Source organism: Stenella coeruleoalba, assembly GCF_951394435.1.
Source record: "Stenella coeruleoalba genome assembly, chromosome: 9".
NCBI lineage: Eukaryota > Metazoa > Chordata > Mammalia > Artiodactyla > Delphinidae > Stenella > Stenella coeruleoalba.
In genome coordinates this window covers 82,503,573-82,515,784 of record NC_137155.1, presented here as the reverse complement: position 1 = coordinate 82,515,784, position 12,212 = coordinate 82,503,573, and the positions used below count along the sequence as shown (strand labels likewise).

The following is a 12,212-nucleotide window of genomic DNA, read 5'->3' as shown; positions in this document are numbered from 1 at the left end:
TGATATTTATGAGTGGAATGACCCACCATGGAACAAGGGACTCAAGGCTAAGGACACTTAAACATGCCTATTGGTAAGTGCTTCAGCTTTTCACATCCTTGCGCTACAGCAGGCTCTCTAGCCTGTTGCCCAGAAGCCTCTCTCATCTCTAAATTCCTAGTTCACTGAAGCAAGGAATACTCTCAGTACAAGAATCCATTTTAAGAATATTTTATTTATCTTTTGAGATTACATATTCATTATTGCTGATCTAATACAATCACTTAGACATAAAGATTTCCAAGAGCCTCTCAGATATGGCAATCTTTAGAGGTTTTATTTCCTTTCAGTAAGATGACAATGAGAACTAGATAATTTTACATATATATGTATGTATATATAGTTTAGAACTTGTCCACATATAATTTGCTGGTGTTGCCTATTTTTTCCTGTAATTTTCCTTTATTAAAAAAGCTTAATGCAACAATGCATTTTGATTTCTTTTTTAAAACCATGACAAAGTTAATTTTGAGAAAACCACAGGAGCAGCAATTTCAGATCTGTTCAGAGAAAAGCCAAGCAGCAAAAAAGCTTTGCAGGAGTATGTGGCCATGGGGAGCCGTGCTCATATGGGAGGGGAGGATGAGGAGGTAGGAGGGCAGAGGAAAGGTAGACCAGATACTTTTTTTTTTAATGAGGAAAAGAAAACAGTATTTCCATTAAGAAGGCAAAAAACCTTGAAAACTAGCACAAATTCACTGCAGAGAAAATGGTAAGATTCCCCACAGGCCAGGGTCACATATAAAGAGCTAATTAGTCTTCTTTCCCATGCTTCCAGATACCTAGGATGCATCTGAGGTGAGAGCTCGAGGGAAGAAGATGCATTTGTTCTGATTACACGGGCAGAAAAATAACGGCCAAATTCCAACACCAAGGTAGAACCCAAATACTCAGGAGGCCTGGACCTCCTTTTCCTTAATGGTTATGACACAGAGTCCCCAGAAAGAGATGAAGAGTGGTCACCTGAAACTCAGAGGCAAATACCTCACCATGGGTAGCAACATGGGCAACCTAACCTAGCAGCCCAGTGTGGCTCTTTTTCATTTGGAATGGGTCTCTTCACATTTTCAAGGCAGAGTATGTCCTGTCAGGATCAGCACATAGTAATCTCCACAGGCAGCCAGGCTTTGCTGAGAAACAGCAGGTTATGACTTTGGCTTAAGAACATAATGAGCTAGAGTCCAGATATCTGCCTAATGGAATCTTCTCTGGATATAAGATGAGACACAAATTTCATCTTCTGAATCTTCTGTTAAAGGGATCCAATTAATTAAAACAAAAGCCAGAATAGGGTGGGCAAAAGGAAGAATTGAATGGCCTAGTGGGATTTTCAGCATTTATGATCTTCTCCATGAAAGAATATAGCCACGCATGTGGCATTTTTCCAGTACTTGCTAAGACATACGGCCTCTGAGGAACTAGATTCTATGGGCTGAGACTGTGTACTATTTAGTGAGGCAAACAACCATTTACCTAAGATCCACCTCCCTACCTCCAAAGGGAAGGTCACTTCCAGACTAGCTCTGTGGGTATATGTGAAGACCAGGAGAAGTTGGAGAAGGTAGAAATCGGAGAGCAGAATTAGGGTGGGAAGGTTATGGTGATCGTGGGTGATCTGGTGTTTCCTTGGGTCACCTTGGTCTTGAGACTTTGAGGCAGACCAGGATAGGGGAAAAATGGAAAAACAAAACTGAGAGTGTTAAACAGGGTTCGCAGGGGGAAAAAGGACTCATTTCATTCAAGATTCCTAGGACCACTCCAGACTTTAACTCTTAGAACCAATCTGGTCCCAATGGAACCCTTAAGACCAACAGGCCAGTCTCTAAAAGGAATCCAACTCTTAGGTGGGACACAAAATTTCAGGCTGCTCACATTACAAATTTTTTGTAATGTTGGAGTTACTCAAGAAACTACCTCTGGAATACAGAATCCCAAGATGGCCAGAACATAAAAAGATATCCCAGCAGAGAAGAAAGACCACAGACCAAATTGCAGAGACGTTAGATCTCAGTTTCATATTCAATGGCAATGGCCAAAGGGATGAATGTCTGACGACGTTCAAACTAGCTTTGATCATCTGGATTCAGTTTACGGTGTCATCTCTGTATAGCTTAGCCAGTTAAGCTGCAAAGCCCTTCCCAGGAGACAAATAAATATATTCTGCTTCTTTAGGGTGTTGAGCTGTGGGTCTGAAAGATCTGTCGCATTTCTGAAGCCCTGCTCTCCCAAATCCCTTGGAAAGTAAGCCTTTTCCTGCTCAGTTTCAGAAGGAGTTTTAGGCAATAGGAGGAAGTTTCAGGAAGCAGTGTTTCACAACAAGCCTCCTTTTCTGAGACAGTGCCAATCTGTAGGGAGCTTCCTGGGAAATTATCCAGTTAAATGACAAGGAAGTAAAATTATGGGCCCCAGTGGGGCTGGCCCTCACTTCCTGAGCAGAGGTTAGTTGGGTTAGAAAGAGGGCAAAACAAATGTCTGATAAACATCAGAGCTGTTGAGGAAATAATAGAGGCACATTCCTCTTGGAACCTGAAATTGTTAAAATGGACATAAATATTCAAGGAGAAGAAAGGAGTCCTGGGTAAGGAAGGAGACTCCCAGGAAACAGAGGCACAGCTGAGTTCTTTGTGTAGCTTGCCAAAGCCACAACACTCCTTCCTTCCTTCCATTTTATAAAGAAGGCAGTGATAGTGATGGTCAAGGATGGGAACCCAGGCCATGTTAATTCAGTGGCTTCCAAAAGGCCTCACCTGGGGAAGGGCCAAAGCTGAGAAAGGCAGCTGCTAAAAATTTATTCCAGAAAACCTCAGAGAAGGAGGAGTCTGGAATCCATGGACTAACTCCTGAGCCTGGACAAGAGAACAATGCCCAGCGCTGAGGATTCCGAGTCAGTGGGGAATGACTCAAAAGATCCACTGGGAACCCCATTTCTTTCCTTCCTCAGCCTGTCCTCTGCGGCTCTCGCAGCCCTCAGGACAGCAACCACACTCTGGGCCAAGGCGACATTTATTATTTAGGTTAATAAATAAATAACCTAACATATAGGGTGAGCACGGCAGGCAGCTGATTGGAGAAGCAGCTTGCTGGGTTCTTTCCTGTATAGGAGTGGAGAAAAGACTTGGAGTTCTATTCCTTAAAACTTCTTCTGGCTTGAGTTACAGGAACTTAATACCTGCAGGAAAAAAGAAAGATGAGACTGTGATGTTATCAGCTTGTGGGGATGCTGGGACATGAAGAGCCGGCCTAAAGGTATAACGGGGAGGCAGGGACTTTTCTGCAGTGTATGGTGAGGGTAGATAAATGTGGTGCTTTTTCACATCATGAAGAAGGCCAGTTTTTCTCCATACAGGGGTAAACATCATATCAAGAAGATGAAGTGGCAAATTCAGGGGAGTGGGTTTATTTTCTTGAGTTCATGTAAATATGGTGATGGATGAAAAGACCAATTCCAGTGCAGGAAGCTCATCACTACTCAGGCTTCCCTATTTTATGGGGAGTTCAAGGCACCTGTAGTAATTGGGCTTGAAGGGCCCATTCTTGTTGAGCCCCAGATACTTGGCCTGTTCATCTGTCAGCTCGGTCAGGTGGGCATCAAAGGTGGGCAGGTGTAGGCTGGCCACATACTCATCTGGAACAAAAGATCACAAAAGACCTGGTATAAGCATTCTTGCCTCTTGTCTGGCTGTTCTCTCCAGCCTTAAAAAGTTGGAAGACACCTTCTAATTCTCGGAGGTGAATGAAAAATGCTTAACTTTTGCTCACTGGACCTCAATTCTAAGGAATGGTTGCTTGAGCTTAAGCCCAGTGCTTTCCAAAGTCATAACATTTCTTCCTTACAAGCTGTTTCAGCCTTGAACCTTTCCTTCTCCCCAGAAAAGTGAGAAATGAAAGAAGCAATAGGCCTTAGAGTCTAAAAGAAAGGATGGGACAGTGGGTGGACTCAAAAACAGGAAGCTCCAACTTTAGTTCTGCCTTGTACTTTATACTTTAGGTCACTCAGAAAAACTAACACTTGGGGAGCTCCGAAAGGAGTGACTGAGAAGGACACTACACCCTTAGTTCTTATGGGTTTCTATGTACATTCTCTTACCTGAATACATATTGCTTATTCAGAATTTTGAGTCATTTCCTATGTATTTGTTTGGTCTCCCTAACTTCATTATACATTCAGTTATGGACTGTTCTACTTTTTTATATTCTTCCAAGGTGTCTATTAAAGGGATAATATGTCAACTTCTCACAGTTGCTGTGCATCTAATGCTGAAGCAAAACAAAACCAGAAGCTGATTTATTCCCTGATCTTTGGCTTGGGAGTTTATAAACATACAGTATCAGTTCAGGTGTCTGAAGCAGGTTCGTTAAAAATTTAAGACAGTTTAATGTTTCTCCTATACGAAACGGCCACATAACTAAACTCTTAACAGAAGCTATTAAGAGTCTTTCCTTTGGCCTGAAGCAACAGGGTCAGAGTTAGAAGGTGTAGTATGAAAGTCTTCTTGGTCTGAGAAAAGTTTGGTAGGAGCTACTTAGCAGCCTAGAACTGGAGTAAGTCAGATGGCACAAGGTAGGAGATGATTCCTCTTTCTTGTGGGGGGAAGAGTTCTTTTTTTCCTTTGAGATTTTTTTCTTGTGTAATAGATACTTTGGGAAAATCCTTAAAATTCACAGGCAGGTAAACTAAATCACAGCAAAATGTCCTTACTTCATTAGGACAACCTATTTGGAAAACGTGATAAATCAACTGTGGATGAAATCTAAGAATCCTAGCTCCTACTTTACAAGATGAAGATATCTTTTTTCTATCCCTAAGAAATATAATGCCCCCAAACTTCCCTTAGCCTCTGACTCTGAACTACTTGGTAAGGACTGGGATAGAAGAACTCTTGCTTACCCATTTTCTTGGGCAACAGGTAGACATCCTGCTTATAGCGACCCTCAGGAGCATTGTAGAGTTCTATCAAGGCAAGAGCCTAGAAAAGCAGAGAAATGGATGCTGACATGCCATTCACAGCAATCTACCCCATATCAAGTGAAACCCTGATGGGCTAATGACTCTTTCCAGCCCACTGCTTCCCCACTCTGGAGGCCTTACCTGAGTAGTTGCGGTGATCGAGAGCACAAATGTAGGCACTGTGGAGCAGCTTAGGTTTAGCAGACGGCCCTAGAAAGCAAAGGTTAACACACAAATGGGTTGGTTAGATGAAGTCTCTGGCTTTGAGGAGTGAGGGAAGAACACGACAGCCATTTTCCAAACACTTCCCAACTAACATGCTGGACAAAAGGCAGGTGTTCAGTCAGTGGAAATGAACTGATTGACATCTGAGTGAAATGTTAAGAAATTCTGATGAAGATAATAAGATAAAAGATCTCTGCGTTTATGTAAAAAGGAATAGAGATAGTCACATGATACTGAGGCTTATGCCAAAGGAGGGTATATTTCCCTTGAATTTTCTGCTTTCTACAACAGAATATCTTCCTTCTGAGGCATCGATATTCCTTCGAAAAACTGTCCTAAACAATGATCTGGTCAAATCCAAGGGCAACCTCTCCAGGTCGTGATGGGAGATATTTTTTGACTTAGGAAGCTGTGATGGTTTCTGTGCTTTTTCCTCAACCTGGTTCTCCTGAATTCAAGGGCAGTCATGTATTTCCAGTGGGTTATTCAGAGAGTTAGAATGACTAGAACCTTCCCCCCAATGCCATTCTTTCCTACTTTATTTCCTAGGAAGCTTGACCACGTTTTCTGCTCAACCGTTGTAGCCAAAAACAACTATGGTGCTAGCTTTTGTCACCAAATTACTAGATGGGACCTAGAAATAAGTCACCAGACAGTGGGCTGACTTTAAAGCAATTAGTGAATATTTAACAACCTGCCGATCCCCTCTCTGTACACACTCCTGTACATACTTTATAGATGCCCTAAAGTATTTGAGAAGGTGAGATAAGGTGAGAAAAAGTGAAGAGAATAGGAAGAAGACTCAAAAATAAATTTAAAGGCCTCTAGATGAAGACAGTATATGTTTTCATTTTCAGTTTCTTTAATTAAACAAAAAGACTGAAAATCAAAACTCAAGGGAAGTATTATTGTCCCCCTTGTAATCTTGGTATCTTTCCCTGAAGAAGAGAAAGTGTTAAGGTAAAAACAGGGGGCATTGTTACAGCTGTCAGAAATCTAGGATAGGAAAGAGAAGCTGTCAAGAAAGGAAAAGTGGCCAAACATTGACATGGGAGTCTAAGTGGCCTGAAAGTCAAGAGTAAGGCTGAGCTAGAAGAAGCCAGGAAAGGGAAATATCAACCATACAACCAATACATAGCTGGGTATCTACTACACGTCTGGCTCAGTTTAGGGGAATGGACACTCAGAAACAGGGAATCTATTAGCAAAGACATGACCTTCTCAGAGTTTGCCTAAGATTATCTTAGTTACAGTCAGAAATATCTACTTTGTGCTTCCTGATTAAACCATCCCACAAATGACATTATCTCTTTATAAGCATCACTCAAAGTGGCAATGGTTCTATCCATTAATTCCTTCCACAGTAATAAGCCATTGTCTGACTCAACCTGTAGAGTGACAGAGAGACAGGATAATTGGTGAAAAGTGGGGAACCAAAATAGTTTCTTAATTGCTGAATGAAAAGACCTTTCACAATTAGATGTAAAATCCATTGGTAAAGTAGTTAAGCTTATTCTTAAGAGGAGTTGAAAGTATGAGAGAATATGAAGGGGAGGAGACATGGGTACTGCAGTCTCTCCTGTCAGGGGTGAACTTCTCCCGCCTCAGGTCTTACCTCTGCCAGCAACACTATCCTCTTGCCATCAGGCCATATTACATGGTCAACTTGGGATCTCACTCGCTCCCAGGTCAGTTCTGGTGTCCGAAGACTCGCCTGGAACACAACACAGCAAGCACACCATCAGCCATGCCAAGTCCCACCTTCTGGATGGAAAGACGTGGAAGGGAGCCATTTCAGATAGCAAGTTGAAAGAAGCAACCAACATGCCAGATGGAGAATACCTGTCCTGGGTTGGTTAGGACTGTTCCATTTCAGGGAATTTAATCTTAGGCCCAGCCAGGGAGAGATCACTCAGGATGTCATTCCACAACATATACTGTGCGCCCACTCTCTGCTGAGCACAGTAAAAGGTGCTATGGGAAATACAAAAGAAACCAAAGACATGGTTTCTGCCTTCAAAAAGCTCATACTTTAGTTCGGGACACAAAACAATACATATGTGAGGGGATAAAAGCCTTTAATACTTATGAAGCAACATGCAAACAAGTGCAAATTAATACAGTGCAAACTGAATACATAAGTGCTGAAGAGACACAGAAAACAGGAGGGTCAGAGCTGAGTGAGATTAGTTAGAGAAGAATGAATGTCCTACACATAGCATGCCGGGGCCCAAGGTTCTGCTCTCATGTCCCAACATCCCAGGTTCCACCTTCTCAATGATGGTGGTTCACCCTAAAGTTACAGAAGCTTTGTGACCTAAGTGCAAATGTGAGGTAGCCTTTAGAGCAATGCTTAATGGTAGAGTAAAGCTCCCAATGGCTCACCCTCCTTCCATTTCTGTATATTGTATATTCCGAGAAGAGAAGAAATGTTAAGTTTATTAACAGCAGTAATCAAATAACAGTCACAGGGTTTAGACTTAAGGCAACAACTTCCTTCTTCCAAGAGGCAATGCCTAAAATAGAAAGGGAGTCTGTACTCTAAGACTACCCATTGGCTCAAGTTGGTAAAATTGAGAAGTTCTGCCAAATAGTAGTTATCAGACAAATAAAGAGAAACACTTCCGTTATATGACAATCATTTACTGGAGTACATACTGTATGCTAGGCATTATAGCAAAGAACACTATTATAGATAAGACTGTGGACTCCTCTACTAGACTGTGAGCTGTTTATTGACAGGGACTGTATCTTCTTTTCTTTACTAATCTAGTGGGAAAGAAAGACATATAATTATAATTAGATTCAGTATATTCAGGACTTTATTAATGGTCTGGACCATTTCTTTATTAGGTAGATGGGAAATATAAAATCTCTTCCGATGTCAAGTTTCATAAATTAGTTCAACCTTTCTAGAGGGCAATTTGGCAGTAGCTAACAAAATTTCATATGTACCTAATCTTTGACCAATCAAATTCACTTTTAGGGCTCTATCCTATAGAAATACTTGTTCAAGTTCAGAAATATAAGTGCCCACGAATGTTTAACCCAACATTATTTATAATAGCAAAAAATGTAAATCAACATGGGAATGGCTAAGTAAATCAGGATAATTCCATACAATGGAATATAATGTAATTCTCAAAAAAAAGAAATTAGTAGATCTGTATTTGTTAACATGAAAACCATACATTATTAAGTGAAAAAATCAAGTTGCAGAAATAATATGCTGTAACCTCAATTTTGTAAATTTTTTGCTTCTTACTTTATACGTATTTATGTTGCTTGAATTTTAAATTGAGGAAGTACTACTTTAAAATTAAGATTTTAAAAAGAAATTTTATAAATAAATACTATAAATAGAGTTAAAAAGAATTTAAGCAAATAGGCCATTTGGGGACGTTAAGGATATACAGAGTAAATCCCTCAGCCTTTAGAAATATCACCATGGAGGACAATAACCATGTAGAGCCAAGAGATACTCTTTGGTAATACTAGTAATTTTTTTATTGAGATAATGGGACTTTAAGTATTTCAAGTTCTTAATGTTTCATACTCCCAATCTTCCATTGGACAAGCAATCTTGATGACTGGAACTAAAGAGCTGACACAATGATAACAAGAGTCTCTTGTCTTAGGAAATATTCCCTGGGAAAAAAGATGTGGTGGAATCAAGGAAAGGGAACTTCTTAGGAACATCATAAAAATGATCAGTGCTTAGTAGAGGCAATTTATTAGAGCACTGGGATGGCTATGATGCAAGCAAAAGACCTGAGGGTTTAAAATGGGGTTTGAAGAGCAACTTGGTTAAGTTATCCCCAGCACTGCCCATGCAGTTCCAATAAACTATTAAAGTCTATTTGGCATTTACACTCCTTGAGAGAAGTGTTTCCTATGGCTAGAACAGTTTTACAAGAATTTCTCTTAAAGACATCCAATGTCTTTTCTGTGGATTTATAATCACTAAGCAATCTACCAGGAAAAAGGTCCCCTATGCCCACTCCCTTCCCAAACTAGGTGTACGTCCCACTGTAAAGCCAAGAACAGCTGTGGTTCTAGTCCTGCAAAGCACGGAGTCAGTAGCAAGTCTCAGGCTGTAATTCTCTGGCTGGCAAAAACTTTTTTTTTTAAATTTATTTACTTTATTTATTTATTACTTTTGGCTGCATTGGGTCTTTGTTGCTGCACTCAGGCTTCCTGAGTTGCTGCACTCAGGCTTCCTCTAGCTTCCTCTAGCGAGCGGGGTCTACTCTTCGTTGCGGTGCGCGGGCTTCTCAATGCAGTGGCTTCTCTTGTTGTGGAGCACGGGCTCTAGGCGCGCAGGCTCAGTAGTTGTGGCGCACAGGCTTAGCCACTCCGCGGCATGTGGGATCTTCCCGGACCCGGGCTCGAACCCATGTCCCCTGCATTGGCAGGTGGATTCTTAACCACTGCGCCACCAGTGTAGCCCAGGCTGGCAAAAACTTTTAAAGCATGTGCACATAATGGTTTAACCACCTGAACTGTGAAGCTTACAGTCACACAGGCTGTCTATGTGATATATACGGGTAAGCAGGTTTCTTTTCAAGAGAAAGGAAGTATGTGACAGAAAGACTTGGACAAAAGGCAGCTAAGAGCACATCCCTATCACAGGTCCCCTAAGTATTCATGGTATTATTTTTCAGAAAAAAATGCAGTTTTCTAAATGACCAATTCTTTCCATGAGCAATTGCTTCCTTAAAATGCAGCAGTCAACATCTCAAGGTTAGGTAAACTGTAAATTCCTCCACAAAAAAAGATCCTTACATTTTTGATCACTAAAAACTCGGGATAAAAATTTACCAAGTCATTTTCCTTCCCAGTTTTGCTGAGTTAACTTACAGTGATTCATCTCTTTTTATCACACTCTGCATCCAATCCATGTAGCAAAGCCCACTGGTCCTACCTTCACAATATATCACTTCTTATCACCTCCATTGTTTATCCATCTAATCCAAGCTACCTCCTTCTATTGCTGGAAATACTGAAAGAGTTTGCTATCGTCCCTATCACCACTCAAGCTCCAGAAGTGTTTTCTTCATACAACAGCCAAGGTTATTTTTTAAAACATATGTCAGATTTCATCAGTCACCCACTCAAAACCTTCCAATGGCTTCACCTGTATGCAGAATAAAATCTAAAGTCCATACCATGGCCTACGAAGCTGTACATAACCCACTACCTCCTTGCTGCCTCTTATCCTCATCCCCTTGCCCATTCTGTTCCTGCCACAATGGCACCTTTTCTGTTCCTCAAACACATCAAGCATGTTTCTACCTCATGGTCTTGACTCACCATTCTCTCTGAATAGAATGGTCATTCAAGTTTTTGTTCAAATGTTATCTCCTCAAAGACACCTTCTTTGATCACCCTAATTAAATAGCAACCTCAATGTCCTCATCTTTCTGTTTTACTTCAGTATTAGGCACTAACTGAAAATAACTGTCTATTTTTTTTTTGGCTGTGTTGGGTCTTCGTTGCTGCGCGCAGGCTTTCTCTAGTTGCAGCGAGTGGGGGCTACTCTTCATTGCGGTGTGCGGGCTTCTCATTGTGGTGGCTTCTCTTGTTGCAGGGCACGGGCTCTAGGCGCATGGGCTTCAGCAGTTGTGGCGCAAGGGCTCAGTAGTTGTGGCTCGTGGGCTCTAGAGTGCAGGCTCAGTAGTTGTGGCACACGGGCTTAGTTGCTCCGTGGCATGTGGGATCCTCCCAGACCAGGGCTTGAACCCATGTCCCCTGCATTGGCAGGCAGATTCTTTTTTTTTTTTTTTTTTTTTTTGCGGTACACGGGCCTCTCACTGCTGTGGCTCTCCCATTGCAGAGCACAGGCTCCGGACGCGCAGGCTCAGCGGCCATGGCTCACACGCCCAGCCGCTCCGCAGGCATGTGGGATCTTCCCGGACCGGGGCCGAACCCGCGTCCCCTGCATCGGCAGGCAGACTCTCAACCACTGCACCACGAGGGAAGCCCTGGCAGGCAGATTCTTAACAACTGTGTCACCAGGGAAGTCCATAACTGTCTATTTAGTAATTGTTTCCCACAGTAGAATATAAGCTCCAGGAAAGCAGGCATATTGTTCACTGTTATTTCTTCAGCCAATTAGTACTTAGCACAGAGCAGAGTGAGTACTCAACACAAATTTGCTAAGTAGTGAATGAACATTCTGGAATCAATGTTTAGTTGAGTTTGCTATTTCCTTAAATTTCACTTTGCATGCTCTGTGACACTACATTGAAAGTTGCATAATTAAGCTTTTCCAAAGTCATTCTGAACATCTCCCTTTCTGGATCACTTAGTTTAGTCATATACTTTCTGCTAAGAAGAGCACGAAGACAGTTGAAAGATGGCTCTTGGCTAGTGGCAGTGGCAGATACTGGGGCTACCTAGCAATACCTGCAAAAGGTCTAGTCTCAATGCAGCAGCCAGGGTGACACTTCTAAAATAAAAAATCATCCTTTTAAAACAGAAGGCATAAATCCTACAGCGGCTCCATATTCCTCTCAGAACACAATCAGGAGCTCTTACAATGGCCTCTGAGGTCTTATAAGATGTGGCTAATTACCTCTCTGACCTCATTTTCCACTCTTCCCTGCCCCATGCTTTTTTTTTTTTTTTTTTTTTTTTGCAGTACGCGGGCCTCTCACTGCTGTGGCCTCTCCCATTGCGGAGCACAGGCTCCGGACGCGCAGGCTCAGCGGCCATGGCTCACGGGCCTAGCCGCCCCGCGGCATGTGGGATCTTCCCGGACTGGGGCATGAACCCGTGTCCCCTGCATTGGCAGGCGGACTCTCAACCACTGCGCCACCAGGGAAGGCCGCCCCATGCTCTTCTGCTCTAGTCATACTGGCCTCATTGTTGATCCTCAAACAGACTAGGCAACTCGCGCATTGGGGCATTAGCTCTGGCTGTTCCCTCATCGTGAAATGTCCTTCACCTGAAAGTCAACATGGTTAATTCCTTCAGATATGCTCAACCATCACCTTAT

General features: G+C 42.2%; 1 protein-coding gene across 4 annotated transcripts in view; it reads right to left on the bottom strand.

Annotated features, from left to right (window-relative positions):
• Window positions 1-209: 209 nt before the first annotated feature.
• The window catches only part of AHCYL2 (adenosylhomocysteinase like 2), a 173,039-nt gene continuing 161,036 nt past the window's right edge, over window positions 210-12,212 (bottom strand). For all 4 annotated transcript variants that reach the window (XM_079931257.1, XM_079931260.1, XM_079931258.1 and 1 more), the window contains 5 exons: window positions 6,828-6,926; window positions 5,129-5,197; window positions 4,928-5,006; window positions 3,544-3,664; window positions 210-3,208 (listed from right to left, as the gene is read on the bottom strand). In XM_079931257.1, the coding sequence (XP_079787383.1) occupies window positions 3,202-3,208; window positions 3,544-3,664; window positions 4,928-5,006; window positions 5,129-5,197; window positions 6,828-6,926 (375 nt within the window). In that variant the 3' untranslated portion in view covers window positions 210-3,201. The remainder of the gene's footprint in view (window positions 3,209-3,543; window positions 3,665-4,927; window positions 5,007-5,128; window positions 5,198-6,827; window positions 6,927-12,212) is intronic.